The following is a 20,732-nucleotide window of genomic DNA, read 5'->3' on the forward strand; positions in this document are numbered from 1 at the left end:
AGAAGTGACCATGATGAAAGCAGAGGTTTAGGAATATTAATCGAGTGGCAGTTTCTATGACAAATTTCTGTTACTTGTTGGTGTGGATTTGCAGTTTTAACCTTTGAGGTTTAAGCATTTTTAATATGCTTTCTCTGTGTTAGAATATATCTTGCTGCTATTCCCATGCAGACTGGATTCCTAGTCTTGTCTCCTAATTTTACAATTCATTTATTTATTAAAAAATATTCATCAAGCACCTCCTATGTGTCAGGCATTGTGGTAGGGATACCACAGTGAGAATTACAAACCCAGGCCCCATCCACATGAAGCTCAGAGTCTAATAGGGTGCCTATTAAACCACCAATGTGGTTTACATTGGTGAATGTTACACGTAAGCTTGAGAAGAATCTGTATTCTGCTGTTGTTGGACGGAATATTCTATAACTGTCAATAGATTGAGTTGATTGATAGTGATGTTCAGGTCAGCTATATCTTCATTGATTTTTCTGCCTTCTTGATCTATCAGTTGCTGACAGGAGGTGTTACGTCTCCAGCTTTAATAATGGATTTGCCTATTCTTCCTCCAGTAATTCATCACATTTACCATATAAGTGTTCCCTGTCAGTTTGTGTTTGCAGCAGCTTCTGTTCCAGGTTAAGCAGATCTCGGTGACTGTCTGGATTTGTCTATTCATACAGATTTTTGGGTGGGAATTTTTCCTGCAAATTCAGATTTCTAAGGAGTCAAGAAGAGTCACTGATTTTCAGGTTATCCACCTTTTTTTGTTGTTATGACAAGATTGATGACTCCCAAGCACTATACATATTGGAGCTGAAACCAGAAGTCACAAACTTCTGGATCCTCTTTTCTAATTGGAATGGAAAGAGTGCATTCCCCACATCAGCGGCTGCTTGCCCTTATACTGAAGACTTGTTAGTCTGCTCTAGCAGTGATACCACATCTGGTAAAACAGTTGGTGCTACTAATTGGTTAAGTCTGCAGTAGCCTACAGTCTTTCTCCAAGATGTACCCAGTTTTTACAGGGGTCAGACTGGCAAATTAAACAGAGCTATGATAGGCCCTCTTCCTTGGGATAACAAATTGTTCTTGTTTTACAATTTTGGCCCTGGGTGGGGAAGCCACAACTTCTCACATTTCCATTAGGTTTTCTGCACCATGATAGCTTTTACTTCAGAGATGAGGGCCCCATGGGGGGTTAACTTCAACTGCCAAGTATATCTACTTCAATTACTCAGGGACTGGAAAAATTATCACTGTGGGAGTAGGGGAGTCCGTGGGCACATTGGGTCCAGTGTGATTTGGACTTCAAACACAGATTGCCATTCTGAGGATCAGTGTCAGCTCAGACCTCGAAATGTCTGGCTATTTCCTTTCCCACAGTGTACAGTCACCTGTAAAAGTGGTCAGAGGTCTCTTCAGGGGAAGACTGGAGATATTGTCATGATATGTACTTGGACTGATGTGGTGGGGTCCTTCCTTTTAGGAACCCAGCCACTTCTTTGGTCAGTGATTTCTGGATCTGAAAATTGGTTCAGGTCTGGGAAATGAGCAAACAACTATGTTTTCTACTGGGATAACCGTCCTCAGCCTCTGCTCCTCCATTCTTAATTTTTTTTAATTATAGCTGTTGAACAGCACCATCATGACTTGGCTTGGCAGCCAGGATTGGAGGTGGGGCAGCTCCTGAGGCGGGGAGGTGGGGGGGAGGGGGGACTGGTTGCCTTGCTGGAGAGACGCCTGTCGAGCAGCTTCCAGGACAGGGAGTGCTCTCTAGCCCTCACTAGAGCTAGAGGTGGGCCACCTCTGCCCATCCAGAGGGTCCAGGTGGAGCTGTAGAGTTGACATCATCACGAGCACCCATCCAGCTGTCCTGTCACAGTTTTAGGACCCCTGGTGACCCCCATCAGGGCCCCGCCCTGCACATAACAGGCCTGCTTGGACTGGGCATTCAAATGCCTCTGGAGCTCTGCAACCCTCACAATGGGGCCTTCAGCCTCGCTGTTCTATTGTGGCTGCCCTTTCACTCCTGGTATAGACGGCCTCTTTAGAGGCTACCACCAAGGCTCTCTGCTTTTCACTCTTAGGTATTAAGTGCTTGATAACTATTCTCAGCCTCTCATTATCCTTATGAAGGATGACAATACAATTTGGCAATAATCCCATATTTTCCAAATGCCTGCATCATGGCTTCTTCCACAGTATTTCCCTCCATGAGAACATTTTCCAAGGTCACCATCAGTGAAATCTTTAGCAACTGAACGGCCACACTGAGCCAGGATCTACTGGTGCCACATCTGCTAATCAGGACAGCCCCTACTGCCTGCTACATAGGGAGCCAGTGCCAAATCCCACCTAACCTCCTGTTTTCTCACATCACTCCCAGTGCCTCTAGCTGTAGATGTGGTCTTCTGAGAAGCAGATAACAAGATGGGGTTAAATGTGAAAAGATTCTATTATTAGAGATGCCTGTGTGAAAGGAAACGGGCAAGGAACAGGAGAGGGCTGGGAAAGTAGTCAACTGTAATGCAAGTCTGACCCCCAGTGAAGGGGAGAGGGAGAGAAGGTCCTGGAAGTGGAAGCATCCCAGGCTGGCATGCAGCCTAAGGAAAGTCTGGCAAAGCCAGCAGGGAATCCTTAAGCCAAAGTCACTGACAGTGGGGTCCCATGTTTCCTAGGAATAGGTCTGCCTTGGTATCCCCACTGCACCTGATCATGGACCTGGAACAGCCTGTGGGAGGTGTGGTCTTGATGAAAAGCAGTGATGGATTTCGAGCTCAACACCAAGGGTCCTCAGTCAGTTAACCTTCCTGTCCTGGGAAGTCTGTGAGGTGCATTCTCTGCGTGGACAGACTGACTGCTTTCCTTAAGGGCATTTCAGTTTTTCAAATGAAGAATCCTCCAATCTCCTACTCTTTGAGGGTTAATCCTAGCTGCTGGTTTTCTGGGAGTAGGGCAAGGTGGGGAGAGCTGAGAGTTCCATTATACAGATCACGTATTTTCGTTTAATTCCATCATTTTAGACCTGTATCTCACTCTCACCCTCATCTGTGCCTGAAGGCCCAAAGTCCAAAGCTACTGCAGCTTAATTTTTTTCCAGAAAATAGATGATTGACTGAAGGAGAGTATCCTGGCACATGGGGTGGCAGAGGGGTCCCAGTAACTAACTGCTCCATGTACGTATATATGTTCAATTAATCTCTCAGTTTCCAGCTCCATCCTCACCTCCACCTTCTTCAGCACCCGGTGCTGCCAAGTTCTAAGGCACCAAGTGGGTCTGAAGAGTGACTGCTCTAATTTCACTGATATTCCTCTCGGCAGGCACTTTGCTGTTGCTTCCAACTCTAAGTCAATGACTATTCCTCAAACTGAGGGTCTTCCAAAATTTGTTAATACATTTGTCCAAACGCATAGAATGTACAACACCAAAAGTAAACCCTAGGGTAAACTATGGACTGCGGGTGATTATGATGGGTCAATTTAGCTTCATTTTGATGAGTGATGTTGATAAGGGGAACGACCATGCATGTGTGGGGTAAAGGGTATACGGGAAATCTCCATACCTTCCTCCCAATTTTGTTGTGAACCTAAAACTGCTCTAAAAAATAAAGTGTTATGTAAGTAAATAATTTTAAAAATTGCCTAGAGAGAAAATTAGATCACATTTTGGATTTTGCAGAACTACATTAGTCATTAAGTACCTTGAATCATTAAAAGCAATACATTTGTGATTCCAATTATAAAATTATTATACACATCAGAAATCCTTTAAAAATTTTAAAATCATACTATAATAACCTTAAGGTTCATTCTAGATTTTGATTCTTTATTTTACTTACTTCAAAATAAACTAGTATTTAAAAACGATTTTATCATAGGCACATAGTCTCTCATCCCATCACTTCCAGTTCATTAGAAGACCCACAACTTAAAGTTCTTTATCTGATTATATAATGAGTCATCATGTACTAGAAAACTGCAGCCTAAAAAGACATCCTAAAGCTACAGCTAAATTGAAGACACAACTAGAAACTACCCACCCCACCCCAAATCACGCACACACAAAATTAATTATTCTACTATCATGGAAAAGCTGTTCTGTTTTGTTTTTGAAACTAAACAGATCTTAGCATTCCAAACAGTATCATACTTCACCTATATTCATGTCTTAATTTGCTTGTAAAAAGTCACCTTCCAACAGGAGGTTGAAACAACAGGGAAAGAATAAGAAATTTCAAGATACTATTCACATACCTGAAATCAAATATACTTAGATTTTTTTAAAGTCCCTTTCATCTATACCAAGTGGAAAAAAAGCTCTATTAGCCACTTATTTTTTTAAAAACAATTGAAATTACTATAATGAGGAACACATAAAAACTACAAGTTTAAAAAATCACTCTATTGAATGCTTACAAGAGAAAAACCTGAGAATACAATTAATCACAACTCCTAGATAGCTGTACCTCTTAGTGAAAGCAATTGCAACAAAGAATGAGCACGGCGTTCTGCATGCTTAAATGACAGGCGTCCCCTGGTGGACAACATTGTTATTAGATTTATATATAAAATCTGTAACTTTTCTCTGATTTGAGGCTACACTTGTCTCCAAATTAACCATTCTGATCTTTGGGGAGAACACGAATCTGGTGATGCCTATAATATAATACCTCATATTGACTCTACAGACTTAGTTTTTAGCTAATTGAACCTTTCTTTAAATGCCTTAAGATTATAAGGACGTGGTAAGGATTTGAATTTCGGCAAATTGGCTTTCTAGCAATTGATTTTCTACAAATTGACCAAGAGTCCTGCAGAGAACATTTGAGGTGAGACTAAATATCTTCCCTCCCTTGTGCCTCCCCCAACCAGGCCGTTTTGTTGGCTTTAGGAGCGGGATCTCCTGTGCTCTAACCATCTGATTGACAGAGCATGTGTACTGGTAAGAGGTTTCCTTGAAGGGTCCAAGTTGTCTGGATGTAGTGGAAAACAAAGGAGAGTACACTGATGGAAAAATTAGAAGCAGAGAGAAATAGGGTGCTATGGTCTGAATGTTTGTGCCCCCCACACACCAAATTCACATATTAAAATCCCAACGCCTGATGTGATGGTATCATGGGAGATGCTTAGGTTATGAGGTTTAAGCCCTCATGAATAGGATTCATGCTCTTATAAAATAGATCCCCCAGAGCTCCCTTACCCCTTCCACCATGTGAAGACACAGCAAGAAGGCGTTGTCTATGAACCAGAAAGCGAGCCCTTACCAAGCACTGAATCCGCTGGTGTCTTAATCCTGGACTTCTCAGCCTCCAGAACTGTGACTAATAAATTTCTGTTGCTTATAAACCACCCAATCTGTGGTATTTTTTTTTTAGCAGCCCAAACAGACTGAGATAAGGTGTCATTGATTTTGATTCCAGATGAGTCAAGGACCAAGACTTCCGCTGTCATAGAGGTGACCACAGGGAAATGGTGGAAGTTGGTGAGAAAGACTTTATAGTAACTCTTGTCGCAAGACATGCTGTCTTGCACATCTTTCTCTGAGGGATATAAATTCCTTAAATTGGTTTGTTTCTTTTTCCCAAATTGTGCTCCGTAATAGAACCTACTGAAATGCCTGCTAAAAAGACCAATGTTCAAGGCTTACCCTAGACCTATGAAATGAGGATCTCTGGGAGTAATGCCCAGAATGTATACTTTCAATAAATTACCCATGTGATTCTTATAGAGTTTGAAAATTAAAGAACCACTACTCGAAAGGCTGACCAGCAGCTAAGGATGCAGCAGTGCTGGGCAGTAAAGGGAAGCTGGGCAGTAGAGGAGCCAACTCTCCTTCCTGTTTGTGGCACAGTATCAGAGGTACTAAGCTTGACTTGGCCTGAACAAGCTAATCTAGGAAACAAGACATGCACTGCCAAATGTTAGTAGTGACAGTAAAGCACTGAAAGATTACTCAATTTATTGCTGGGGAACCCTCTGCGGGGCTGCATGGTGCGAGCCATCAAGCTCTGATAAAGAGTGCAGTGCATCCTTAGCTCTGTAACCTAACTACCTAACTAGAGATTAATGAAGAGGCCTGGAGGGCCAGGTCAGAAGCTGAGAAATAGCTATTGCTCATCAGAGGTGAAACAGCCAGATTAGCCTTAACTTTTAGTTATTTGGTATGCTTAAAACAGATTCTAGCCTTCCAGAAAGGCTACAGATCTTTGCAGGACACACCTGGAAATTCCTGAAACATTAGGGAGGCTCTACATTCTTTTTCTGGTGGACACAAACAGAAGGGGCTAGAAAATGTACACCCAGCTACCCCAAGGGAAGTAAAGGTTCTGTGCTTTTTATTAGAGGCTTTAACTCCCTGCAGAAGCCCCTGCTTTCTGGGCAGGTACAAAGAACCACAAAATTCTGCGAGGGCTTTAAGAAGGTACCAGAAGATTCACAACTGTGTAACAGCAGAGCTGAATAAGTCAAACAGATTGCACATCTCTGGGCCTTACCCTTGCCCTTATACCTTCCAAATAGATTAAGGTTAATCTCACAACAGACTTGTTTTAATGCAATTTTACTTCTCCTTCATCAAGGGAAGGAAGGAAGCGGACTAACATGCTGCTCACTCTGTCAGCCTCTATGCTTTTGGCTTTACGTATCTCTAGTAGTCTGCATGACAACCTTGCAAGAGAGTTTAATTAACTCTATTTTACAGATGAGGAAATTAAGCCTCAGAGAGATGAAATAACTTCCTTAGTGTCCCATAGTTTGAATTTGAACCAGAACAGTTTAATTCCAGAAGCCATGTTTCCATGGCTTACACTCGCTCCATTTTCTCACCGCTACTTTCCTCTATACCACTTTTTTTCCCCCAATATCCTCTCTTCTGGTTAGCACTTGCTTACATCCTTCGCCTCTGAATAGTTTGCCCAAACTGTGGCCCATGCGCTTTATCCTACCCTGCACCAGAAGTTTTCTGGAGAACATCCTTCTGCTGATCGTTCATAAACCTCCTCCTCCCTTGGCTTCTGGGATGCCACTCTTGCCCACTTCTCCCACTCATCCTTTTTCAATATTTTTCCTTCTCATTGATCTTCACTGAATTACCTTAAATGCTAGTATTTCCCAGGGTTCAATCCTCAATCCTATTTGTCAGACTATATATTTTTGCCTGAGCAATCTCTTAAACTTTCATGACTTCAGGTGACACTGATGACTCCACGGCCTCTATTTTCAGAGAGACAACGTTCTGCAGTCTAAAACTATTTCCAGTTGCTGACTGACCACTGGTATCTGTGTAATACACACAAACCTAAGTCATTTCCTATTATCTCCCTAGTTCTGATTTCTAGAGCCCTGCTCATTTTAATCCACGAAGTTATTCAAGCTTAACCATCCTCACATCCTCTCCCACTCACCCCAGCATCCAGATACTTATAAAGTCCACATTCCTCAACATTTCTTCAATCTGCCACCTCTGCTCCATCCCCATATACTACTGTCCAAGCTGAAAAACACCTTCCCTTACTTAGATTATTACAAGAGCATCCTAACTAGTTTTCCTGCTTTCAAGTCTCACCCATCCCTGGGGAATCCTGGGGGGTGGGGTAGGAGATGACTTTAAAACTGTATACAGGGCTTCCCTGGTGGCGCAGTGGTTGAGAATCTGCCTGCTAATGCAGGGGACACGGGTTCGAGCCCTGGTCTGGGAGGATCCCACATGCTGCGGAGCAACTAGGCCCGTGCGCCACAACTACTGAGCCTGTGCGTCTGGAGCCTGTGCTCCTGCAACAAGAGAGGCCGCAATAGTGAGAGGCCTGCGCACCGCGATGAAGAGTGACCCCCACTTGCCACAACTAGAGAAAGCCCTCGCACAGAAACGAAGACCCAACACAGCAAAAATAAATAAATTAATTAATAAACTCCTACCAACAACATTAAAAAAAAAAAAAAAAAAAGATAGCCTCAAGAATTTGCAAGGGCAGATACTAGGGTGTTCCACTAATGTTTCCCAGAAGAAAAGCCAGAGAATACAGTGTATTAAGAATAAAAAAACAAAAACAAACAAACAAAAAACTGTATACAAAATACTTCAGTAGCTTCCCATCACATATAAAAAGTTCACACTCCCTAACATGGATACAAAATCCTTTATTATGTAGTCCTTGCATGTATTTCCAAGCTCATCTCCCATCACCTCTCTTATTTATTCCTGACATACTGAGCTAACTGTAGACCTGGGGTGTCTTTAGATAGATAGATCCAGAGAGACGTTACCTTTATTTGAAAATTTGAATATGTGCATATCTCATGATCTAAAAACTCCGCTATAAGTGTGCTAGAGCAGCGGTTCTCAAACTTTGGTGTGTATTCGAGTTAGATGGAGAACTATTAAAGACTGCAGAGGTAGCAAGCTGGATAAAGAATGGGGCTGAACTTTATATTTTTATGAAGTTCTCCAGGTGATTCTGTTACTATGGAAGTTTGAGGACCACTGCCCTAAAGCAAGGGCCAGCAAATTACAGCCTGGACACCAAATCTGGCTGCGGCCTGTTTTTGTAAAGGAAGATGTGTTAGAACACAGCAGTGGAAATGTGTAGTTGCAAGGGAGATGGGATGACCTATAAAGCTGAAAATATTTACGCTCTAGCCTTTGCAGAAAAGTTAGCAAAGTCCAGAGGAACACTCTGTACTCGGAGACATTTATAAGGATGTTCACCTTGGCAATGTTTGTCATAGTGAGATTTTGAAAAGTCTTCAATGTACTGAAATAGATGAATACATAAATTAGGATATATACATCTGATGGAATACTATACAGCAGATAAAATTTACTAGATCTTTATGTATTAACATGGATAGAATGAAAAAAAACAAATAGAAGAATGCCACATACAGCATGATATTTTTTTATATGAATGTTTAGACACAATATATGTAGAAAGGTATTTTAAAATAAACTGGAATGGCATATACCAAATCCAAGATCATCTTGCCTCGACTCTATAAAGTATTTTCATTAAAAAAGCTGAGGTCAAAAAGTGACAAAAATCCAAAGATTTGCAAATACTACAATATATTTTTTGCCATACTGTCCTCTGTGGGTTTTGTTGTATTTAAAATTGAAGCCAGAAATACCCTAAACTATTGAACTATAGGGGAAAGTAATTGAACATTAATAATCCAATGCAATGGAATATAATGTAGCCCTTAAAAATGTACATGAAGAAAACATAAGAAATAATTGATTTAATTGTCCATGGTGAACATAGCAAAAGAATACAAAATTGTCCATGAAGTAAGGTTACAATTACATATTTTTTTAAAGTGCAGTCCTTTTTTTTATTCCTTTTTTCCCCTTTTGGTTGTCTTATCTATTGAGTTGTTCCTTTTAATCAATATATATACATACCAAAAATTACTAAGAAGACAACAGTAGATGTGTTTAACTTAATACTTTTCTTCTCTTTTATTTTCCAAATAATATTAAATAAATACATATTCCTTAAAATGAAATGTGGTGATAGAGCTTGTACGTGGCAGATGGAACTGACTGCACACCCAATGTCCATCTTCCCCTTTGTCCTACTATGCTCAGTTAAAACACTACAAATCTCAGCCTTCCTTGCAAACATGGGTGGCCAGGTGGTAAAGTTCCATCACCAACTCCCTGGTTAGATTCCTAATCCCTGCTCTTCAGAGAAACGCCCCCTGGATTCCACTGTGTAAGAAAACCCAGGTACTCAGGGCATCTGCCCAGAGAATAGAGAGGACCAGCTCCTTAAGAGCCTGAACTTTCATCCTCTCTCCTTTCTGCTTAGTATGTGGCCCCACTCTTGGTTCTTCTAACATTTCTTTTGTTCTTTACTGAAGAGAAATGTAATTCTCTGCCTCCAGATCTAAACCTCTTAGAGAAAGACATTTTCTTCAAGAATAACACAAATTCATCAAGGGAAATAAGTGTATTTTTGTGAACATGAATAAATTACAGAGTCTGAGGTAGCAATGAGAAAACTGATTAAATGCTTCTTAGATATGCTACAGAGTCTTCTCCCATGTCATACCAGCACTTGTTGCTACCCTCCAGGAGGCTAGATACCCCGTTTCTTGAGCTATGACTGGGGGTAGGCTGTCAAGAAGCAGGAAGCCAGAATATATTATATTCTGTAGGTAGAACTTGATATTTTATATTCTGTAGGTAGTAATAAAATTCTACCTACAGTTAAGAAACACTAAGCTTAAAACAGCCCTTGCAGCAATTTCTAAATACCACAAGATGGAGATATGACTCCATGGCAGAGGAAAAAACTTCACCGCTTTTCCAACAACAAAAATACACACGTTATTTTCCTGACTTTCCAACACACAGACGTAAGGGTATTTCTGGGTTGTAAATAACAGAGAGGTCTGCAAAACAGTTAATTTCTCCCTCCATTCATTAACAAGAATACAAGATTTTTCTAGGTCTTTCACTAAAGGTTTGCAGTTATTCGAAATGCGCTCTCCATCAACGCCCAGGACTCCTGTGGATACAGCAGGCAGCTCAGTGCTCTACCTGCAGCGACTAAGAAACACGTTATTTCTGACCAGCAGTATCGAAGGGCTGTTGGTACAGCAGAGGTAAATGGCAGAGGTTTAAGAGGGAGAGACTCTGACGCCACATTTCCAGACTGTGTGAAACTGAGTAAGTCATTCAATCTCTTTAAGCTTAGAATCACATGTATTAAAATAACAATGTAAAATTTTATGTCATGGGGTTTGTTGCAAGACTGAAATAATGTACGTAAGTTAATTTGCATAGTACGTATGTTTAATTTAGGACAAGTTATTATAATTATTAGTGTAATATTAAGTCCTGCCAATTTAGCTGAGTATTGTAGTTTCATTTTCATGCAAAGTACCCTTGATTTATTTACAAGATTTCCATGTTTTTCTGAGTATTCTTGAAATAAAAATTCAGCAAGAGTTCAACGTAAGTCATGCTTTGGGCCTCCTCTACATTAAAAAGAAATATTAACAAATATTTGAATGAATGAAAAACAAACGAATACTCTTTGTAAAGTAGAAAACATAAATTCATTTATCGGAGATTAAAATTACCTCTCAAAAGAAGAAAGATGTTACTAGGGCAACCAAAAGAAAAAGCAGGTGAATCAGCCCAGTGAGGTTATAGGGTAATTTATGGGTTCTCAGTTGTTAGATTTTATACAGTGTGTGTGTGTGTGTGTGTGTGTGTGTGTGTGTGTGTGTGTGTGTGTTCCAGAGGAACTAGAATGGAACTGTTTTAGACGGGTATGAGAGAGGTATTTCTGAGTTAAACAGGCTCTTTCAGGTTGTAAGGAATAGACACACTCAGGTTTCCCCCCAGCCTGACCACTAAGATCCTTTCACTTCCATTTTGTTTGTACCTGCAACAGGATCCCTGCCCAGCTTTTTACGGGAGAGACCAAGCTGAAGGCCTTGTTTATAGGATTCTTTACATCACAGGAAAGCTCCACTGAACAAAATATTTTATTTGGACCTTGTCACAGTCTTTAAATTTTTGTTTGAAATCTGTCTGGGGAAAAATACACATAATTTCCTTCAATTATTCCTTTTGTTTAAACATCTTTTACTCACCACTGGCATCCATTCATAGACACGAATAGAAGACAGTCTGTCTACAATAAAGCAAATATGAGCAACTGATGTTTTATCAACTTTAACTCAACTTATAAAACATATATATAGGTGCTTCTGTACCTGAAGGATTTCCACAGATTTTTTCCATTTTCTCTTTGAGAGAAACAATCTGCTTTTCTAGTTGGTCATTCAATTCAAGTTGTGTCTCATAACAAGTTTTCCATTCACCACCTGAGTGAAGAGGTGGGGATGGTCAAGATCACCTCACCACCTCTCATTTATTCATTAAAACAACATTAATTAGCTCAGTCCTACTCCATTACTATACTGGACTTTATTAGTAACACAGATGCACTGGAGGGAACTCATGTCTAAGCGTGCGTTCTCCATTACACAGGATCTGTGCAGACACCAGACTCGCCTATTCTCACCCAGCCGGCCTCACTGTCACTATTGTGATTCCTGGTCTTCTTACTCTCCACCCCCTTTTGTCTTTAGTTCCCTGTGTATCCTTATAAGGAATTCTATTAGAGGAAGTATAAGGAACATGTTTCTTTCCTTGGAACTTGAAATATCCATAATTACAGCCTAAGGAGCACTAGCCTCCTGTCCAATGTCATAATCATTTTTTTCCTTTGCAAAAGAATTCTGAAGTCCGTTCAACAACTACCAATTATGTGCTTGCTATGTTAAAAGCACACAATACCTTACATATATAAACTAATTTAATCCTCATTTACAAAAACTTGGTTACCCATTTTATAGATGAGGAAAACAAGGTTCAAAGATGTCAAATAACAGTATTAAGATGACAAAGTAATAAATGGGGAACTGGGGTTTCAACCAGTTAGTTCTGACTTGAAAGTGTGTCCTCTTAACCGCTGTGCTATGGTAACACTGTTTACCTTCGGCTACCTATTCAGGTATCTTCTCTTATCCGTAAGCAGTTTTCTTTCACTAAATCCCTTTGGCTACTGAGGCCAAAACATTTGTCTTCTCGCTCTGGGAGGAGGAGGAGGATGCAGCCTAGAATTAAAACCTCCTTTTCGGCTCCAAGGCCCAAAGCTAATTTTTTTTTTTTTTTTTTTTTTGAGTCTTGAAAGTCACACTTTGTAGAGAGAAAAAATGGCGTTTCTAAACTTTAAATGCTCCTTGCATATATGGGGCAACTTCTGCTACATAATGGCTGATGGAGGAGTCTAAGCAGAAACACTTACTAGCTCACACCACTGCCAACCTCTGCAACCTTAACACAACCCTGCCCTCACTCTCATTTCTAATCAGATGTGGTCTACCAAAGAGAGGGGCAGGAACGCCCTTCCAAACCGAAGTCCAAAGTCATGAATCCAAATGCTTAACAAGTGGATGGAGACCCACAAAACTGGAGATTGATAAAATTTTTGCTTTCTTTTCACATACCAGCATTGCCCCCGCCCCCAAATTTGGTCAGCTTCCTGCTGTCAACTGTTTTCTTTTTCTGAAAAAGGACCACACTGAGTTTGACTTTCCCTGCCACACTTTGTTCTGTGATAAGCCAGAAGTACTGATTTCATACTGAGGTTTGTAATTTTTACAAAATTTTTGAAAAATAGTTTTTCATCTGTCTTTAAAATGCAATAATGTTTAAATTATGCTTTCAACTGGGAATAAAATTAGCAATTCAAAATAGCAAGTTTCTGGAATAATCTTGATACTAAGGAACGTTCAGAGCCATCTAAAACCAGCCCAGGTAAGAGATGTGGTGCTCTCATTAGATGGTCACAATAAATGTGACCCTAAAAAAGATGATCCTTGACCCTGAGCACCACAGCAGCCAACCTATCAAGGCCTAAGATGTACTTAATTATCAAAATACAGATTGTGAGGATAAAAATTTAGCAGAAACATTTGTGTCTCTTGGGAGAAAAAATACCCTGAGCAGTAACTCCATAAAACCACTGCTTTTGCAGTGATTCTAAAAACAAAAAACAAGCACTGTACCTTTGAAGGGAAAAATTAAATTGCTTTGCAGTCTCAAAGAGGGATCTTGGCTAGAATCACTACAGTGAAAAGCAAAATCAAACCAAAAATTGAAAAATTCTAGAAATTTGATTCATGGTCAAAATTAACCTTAAAAGAGGAAGTTCATAAAGCAAGAGAATATTAGGTGGAGGCTTATCTTTCAGATATGGACATTTTTTTCCCAAAGAGAGATAGCACGTTAACAAAAACAAAACAAAACAAAGCCCAACTAAACAACAATGCCAAATAATAATTTTTAAATTGTTAAGAACAACACAGTTGAACTGATTGAAACTTGACCCTACATGGACATTCATGTTTGTGTTGTTCACTATATTTATGATTACAGTGATGGAGTTATACTAACTTGAAAAGACTTTGTAAAATAAGAAAATGTTAACAAGGAAAGGAAAGAGCCTACTGTGTGGCACTGTACGAGGCACTAGGGATTCAAAAATAAAATAGACACAATCCCTGCGGTCAATCAGCAGTAGGAGAAGTTGGGAGGGGTGGGGAGTACAGAAACATATAGCCAGAACATTTAAGAAACTTTTGGTTAATTGGTTGTAATGGTACACAAAGAAAGATATCCAATCTGGAAGGTGGCAGAAGGGAATCAGAAATGGGAAGGTCAAGATTGAAGAGGGACAGGAAATGCTTCTTGGGGGGAATGACACCTGTTCTAAGCCAGAGAGGGTGAAAAAGAATATTCAAACAGCAAGAACTGCATGAACAAAAATACCAACATGTACAAAAAGGGGGCACGGTGCAAAGACTATCTCTTTGAGTAAAGTTGCTCCCCAGCAAATTTTCAGAAGACTCCATGAGGAAAAACATCCCCAAAGTAGGACTCGTGGGTTTGAGCTATGTCTCCACCAGTTTATTTCTGTGATCCTGAGCAAGTTACATTTCCTGTGCCTCAATTTCTCAACTGTAAAATAAGGATAATTAAAGTTCCTACACTATAGGATATTGACAGGATTAATTAAAACATGTGAAGTGCTTAAAGCAGTGCAGGGCACACAGAAATTGCCATAAAAGTTAGTTGTTTTTGTTGTTATTATCATTTTTATCATCATAGGAAATTTACTGCAAAATTGTTTCTCCAAAGGGTAGTACTACACTGTTATCAGTAATGTATAAAGTTCCTATTTCACTTATAAAAAAAATCTCTACTTCTTTTATAGACAACAAATTTCTTTGACTTAAAAACAAGTTGGATATTTTCCCATATTCACGAGTTGTCTCTATGTCCTACTCATATTTATCTACTGGGAACTTAGTGTTTTCTAACTGAATTGCAGAGGACATAGATGTGGTGAAAATATAGACCTTTTGTCCATCATTTTGGCTACCAGTGTCTTTCCCAGATTACTGTTTGACTTCTCATATTGGTCTTTTTTCCTTTAAATCAAGGGAAGCTATTTTCTCTGAAGTCTAACCTAAACATGTTTTCCTCAGTGATTTATTGCTCTTTAAGAAAGGCCTTCTTTATCCATAAACAAATATATATTCATCTATATTTTCGTTTCATTTTTAAATATTTAAATCTTTAAATTTTAAATATTTAATAATTTTAAATATTTAAAGATTAAATCCATCTGGAAGGTTTTATTTTATTTTAGAGTAATTTTTATTTATTTGGCTGCCCTGGGTCATAGTTGCGGCATGCGAACTCTTAGCTGCAGCACGTGGGCTCTGGCGCCCTGCATTAGGAGCACGGAGTCTTAGCCACTGGACCGCCAGGGAAGTCCCCCCAGAAGTTTTGAGAATTAAGTATACAGTGAAGATCTAAAGGGATTATTTTCCTAAATATTATATCAATTTTCCAAGTGGAATTTATGAATAATTCGTCACTTTAAAAGAAGCTCTTTTTTTTTTTTTTCTTTTTTTTGGCAGTGCCATGCAGCATGCGGAATCCTAGTTCCCTGACCAGGGATCAAACCCGTGCCCCCTGCATTGGAAGCATGGAGTCTCAACCACTGGACGGCCAGGGAAGTCCCTCTTTTAGCTCTTTTAAAGCTCTGTGTGGTGACACAGATTCCAATAAAACATTACTGGTAATTGGCTCTTTGGTTCCAGTTCTCTGCCCAGAAGCCCTTTCCCAAACTTGGGCAGGCAGGCTAAAGTTGTTCTTTCTTGACGGTGGGAAGGGGAAGACAGCAATTAGAAAGTGATAGCTTCATGATTTTTACGGAATGTTTGTGTCCCTCTAAAATTCATATGTTGAAGCCCTAACCCCATGTGACTTTAGTTGGAGGTGGGGTCTGTGAGAAAGTGATAAAAATTAAATGAGATCATAAGGGTGGGGCCATAATCCAATAGGGCTGCTGCTCTTATAAAAAAAGGAAGAGGCACCACAGCTTGTTCTGTCTGCCATGTGAGAACACAATGAGAAGGTGGTCATCTGCAAGGCAGGAAGTGGGTCCGCACTAGAAACCAAATCGGCTGGCACCTTGATCTTGGACTTCCAGGATCTAGAACTATAAGAAAATAAATTTCTATGGTACTTTGTTATGACAACCCGAGCAGACTAAAACAATGATCATTTGGTACTTTCCTATTTCAATGTCTGGTGCAGTTTTTGTAATAATCTATTTCCCACAAATCTCATAAATGAAAATGGTTTTCTCCTTTTTTTCATAGATAACTGAAAACAATTTTTTAATTAACTTAGTAACCTGGCCCTGAATTTCACAGTAGTACAATGTTTTAATAAATTAGAATCTCTTTCTGTTATAGGCTGAATTGTGTCTGCTTCCTCCCCCCAAATTCGTATGTTGAAGTCCTACGCTCCCAGTACTCAGATGTGACTGTATTTAGAGAAAGGACATTTAAAGAGCTCATTAAGGTTAAATGAGGTCATATGGTTAGCCCTAATCCAATATGACTGATTTCATTATAAGAAGAGATAAGGACACAAACAGGTACAGAGGGAAGACCATGTGAAGACACAGAAAGAAAGCCCTCAGAAGAAACCAACCCTGCAAACATCACGCTCTTGGACGTGTAGTCTCCAGAATTGTGAGAAACTAAGTTCCTGTGGTTCAACTCAGCCTGTCTGTGGTACACTGCTATGGAAGCTCTAGCAAACTAATATACTATCTATTGTTTTATTGATTTGTTTTCTGTTTTAATGATTATAGCTTTATTATATATTGTAGGAGTTGCGTCAACCCCCCAAAATTTCTTATCAGTTATCCCTGTCTACTTATTCATCTAGTTAACTTTAGAGTCAGTTACTGAAGTTAAGAAAAAACAGCTGTGTTTTAACAAGAATTACATATCAATAAATTAATTAGAAAAGAATGAGCATATTTATAACACCCAATTCTCCTATACAGGAAAAGTCTATGTCCCCCTTATAAAACCTTAATAATAAATTTCCCAATTTCATTTCACTTTAGGGTTTCTCTCCAGTATGAAATCCCTTATGTTGAACAAGGTGAGAATTCTTTTTTTTAAACATCTTTATTGGAGTATAATTGCTTTACACTGGTATGTTAGTTTCTGTTTTATAACAAAGTGAATCAGTATATATACATATATATCCCCATATCTCTTCCCCCTTGCGTCTCCCTCCCTCCCACCCTCCCTATCCCACCGCTCTAGGTGGTCACAAAGCACCGAGCTGATCTCCCTGTGCTATGTGGCTGCTTCTCACTAGCTACCCATTTTACATTTGGTAGTGTATATATGTCCATGCCACTCTCTCACTTCGTCCCACCTTACCCTTCCCCCTCCCCATATCCTCAAGTCCATTCTCTTGTAGGTCTGCGTCTTTATTCCCATCTTGCTCCTAGGTTATTCATGACCATTTTTTTTTTTTTTACATTCCATATGTATGTGTTAGCATACGGTATTTCTTTTTCTCTTTCTGACTTACTTCACTCTGTATGACAGACTCTAGGTCCATCCACCTCACTACAAATAACTCAATTGCATTTCTTTTTATGACTGAGAAATATTCCATTGCATATACGTGCCACATCTTCTTTATCCATTCATCTGCTGATGGACACTTAGGTTGCTTCCACGTCCTGGCTATTGTAAACAGAGCTGCAATGAACATTGTGGTACATGACTCTTTTTGAATTATGGTTTTCTCAGGGTATATGCCCAGGAGTGGGATTGCTGGGTCGTATGGTAGTTCTATTTTTAGTATTTTAAGCACCCTCCATACTGTTCTCCATAGTGGCTGTATCAATTTACATTCCCACCAACAGTGCAAGAGGGTTCCCTTTTCTCCACACCCTCTCCAGCATTTATTGTTTCTAGATTTTTTGATGATGGGCATTCTGACCGGTGTGAGATGATATCTCATTGTAGCTTTGATTTGCATTTCTCTAATGATTAATGATGTTGAGCATTCTTTCATGTGTTTGTTGGCAATCTGTGTATCTTCTTGGGAGAAATGCCTGTGTAGATCTTCTGCCCATTTTTGGATTGGGTTGTTTGTTTTTTTTTGATATTGAGCTGCATGAGCTGCTTGTAAATTTTGGAGATTAATCCTTTGTTAGTTGCTTCATTTGCAAATATTTTCTCCCATTCTGAGGGTTGTCTTTTCATCTTGGTTATGGTTTCCTTTCCTTTGAAGTTTCATTAGGTCCCATTTGTTTATTTTTGTTTTTATTTCTATTTCTCTAGGAGGTGGGTCAAAAAGGATCTTGCTGTGATTTATGTCATAGAGTGTTCTGCCTATGTTTTCCTCGAAGAGTTTGAGTGTTGGCCTTACATTTAGGTCTTTAATCCATTTTCAGTTTATTTTTGTGTATGGTGTTAGGGAGTGTTCTAATTTCATTCTTTTACATGTAGTTGTCCAGTTTTCCCAGCACCACTTATTGAAGAGGCTGTCTTCTCTCCACTGTATATTCTTGCCTCCTTTATCAAAGATAATGTGACCATATGTGCATGGGTTTATCTCTGGGCTTTCTATCCTGTTCCATTGATCTATATTTCTGTTTTTGTGCCAGTACCATACTGTCTTGATTACTGTAGCCTGAAGTCAGGGAGCCTGATTATTCCAGCTCCGTTTTTCTTTCTCAAGATTGCTTTGAGTATTCGGGGTCTTTGGTGTTTCCATACATATTGTGAAATTTTTTGTTCTAGTTCTGTGAAAAATGCCAGTGGTAGTTTGATAGGGATTGGACTGAGTCTGTAGATTGTTTTGGGTAGTATAGTCATTTTCACAGTGCTGATTCTTCCAATCCAAGAACATTGTATATCTCTCCATCTATTTGTATCATCTTTAATTTCTTTCATCAGTGTCTTATAATTTCCTGCATACAGGTCTTTTGTCTCCTTAGGTAGGTTTATTCCTAGGTATTTTATTTTTTTGATGCAATGGTAAATGGGAGTGTTTCCTTAATTTCTCTTCCAGATTTTTCATCATTAGTGTATAAGAATGCAAAAGATTTTTGTGCATTAATTTTGTATACTGCTACTTTACCAAATTCATTGATTAGCTCTAGTAGTTTTCTGGTAGCATTTTTAGGATTCTTTATGTATAGTACCAGGTCATCTGCAAACAGTGACAGTTTACTTCTCCTTTTCCAATTTGGATTCCTTTTACTTCTTTTTCTTCTCTGATTGCTGTGGCTAAAACTTCCAAAACTATGTTGAACAATAGTGGTGAGAGTGGGAAACATTGTCTTGTTCCTGATCTTAGTGGAAATGGTTTCAGTTTTTCACCATTGAGGACAATGTTGGCTGTGGGCTTGTCATATATGGCCTTTACTATGTTGAGGTAAGTTCCCTCTATGCCTACTCTCTGGATAGTTTTTATCATAAATGGGTGTTGAATTTTGTCGAAAGCTTTCTCTGCATCTATTGAGATGATCATAAGGTTTTGATTCTTCAATTTGTTAATATGGGGTATTCTGTTGATTGATTTGCGTATATTGAAGAATCCCTGCATTCCTGGGATAAACCCCACTTGATCATGGTGTATGATCCTTTTAATGTGCTGTTGGATTCTGTTTGCTATTATTTTGTTGAGGATTTTTGCATCTATGTTCATCAGTGATATTGACCTGTAGTTTTCTTTGTCACATCTTCGTCTGGTTTTGGTATCAGGGTGATGGCGGCCTCATAGAATGAGTTCGGGAGTGTTCCTCCCTCTCCTATATTTTGGAAGAGTTTGAGAAGGATAGCTGTTAGCTCCTCTCTAAATGTTTGATAGAATTCGCCTGTGAAGCACCATCTGGTCCTGGACTTTTGCTTGTTGGAAGGTTTTTAATCACAGTTTCCATTTCAGTGCTTGTGATTGGTCTGCTCATATTTTCTATTTCTTCCTGATTCAGTCTTGGCAGGTTGTGCATTTCTAAGAATTTGTCCATTTCTTCCAGGTTGTCCATTTTATTGGCATATAATTGCTTGTAGTAATCTCTCATGATCCTTTGTATTTCTGCAGTGTCAGTTGTTACTTCTCCTTTTTCATTTTTTTTTTTTTCTTTTTGCGGTATGCGGGCCTCTCACTGTTGTGGCCTCTCCCGTTGCGGAGCACAGGCTCCGGACGCGCAGGCCCAGCGGCCATGGCTCACGGGCCCAGCCGCTCCGCGGCATATGGGATCCTCCCAGACCGGGGCACGAACCCGTATCCCCTGCATCGGCAGGCGGACTCTCAACCACTGCGCCACCAGGGAGGCCCCTTTTTCATTTTTTATTCTACTGATTTGAGTCTTCTCCCTTTTTTTCTTGATGAGTCTGGCTAATGGTTTATCAATTTTGTTTATCTTCTCAAAGAACCAGCTTTTAGTTTTATTGATCTTTACTATCATTTCCTTCATTTCTTTTTCATTTATTTCTAATCTGATCTTTATGATTTCTTTCCTTCTGCTAACTTTGGGGGGTTTTTGTTCTTTCTCTAATTGCTTTAGATGTAAGGTTAGGTTGTTTATTTGAGATGTTTCTTCTTTCTTAAGGTAGGATTGTATTGCTATAAACTTCCCTCTTAGAACTGCTTTTGCTGCATCCCATAGGTTTTGGGTTGTTGTGTTTTCATTGTCATTTGTTTCTAGGTATTTTTTGATTTCTTCTTTGATTTCTTCAGTGATCTCTTGGTTATTAAGTAGTGTATTGTTTAGCCTCCATGTGTTTGTATTTTTTACAGATTTTTTCCTGTA

General features: G+C 39.4%; 1 protein-coding gene across 1 annotated transcript in view; it reads right to left on the minus strand.

Annotated features, from left to right (window-relative positions):
* LOC309792522 (spermatogenesis- and oogenesis-specific basic helix-loop-helix-containing protein 2-like) overlaps positions 1–11,810 on the minus strand; it is a gene marked incomplete at its 5' end in the record, with an annotated part of 77,751 nt that extends 65,941 nt beyond the window's left edge. Inside the window, 2 exons of the mRNA XM_082602194.1 lie at positions 11,605–11,645; positions 11,728–11,810. Coding sequence (XP_082458320.1) covers positions 11,605–11,645; positions 11,728–11,755 — 69 coding nt within the window. The remainder of the gene's footprint in view (positions 1–11,604; positions 11,646–11,727) is intronic.
* Positions 11,811–20,732: the final 8,922 nt, after the last annotated feature.

Source organism: Mesoplodon mirus (assembly GCF_964341445.2).
Source record: "Mesoplodon mirus genome assembly, chromosome: 17".
NCBI lineage: Eukaryota > Metazoa > Chordata > Mammalia > Artiodactyla > Ziphiidae > Mesoplodon > Mesoplodon mirus.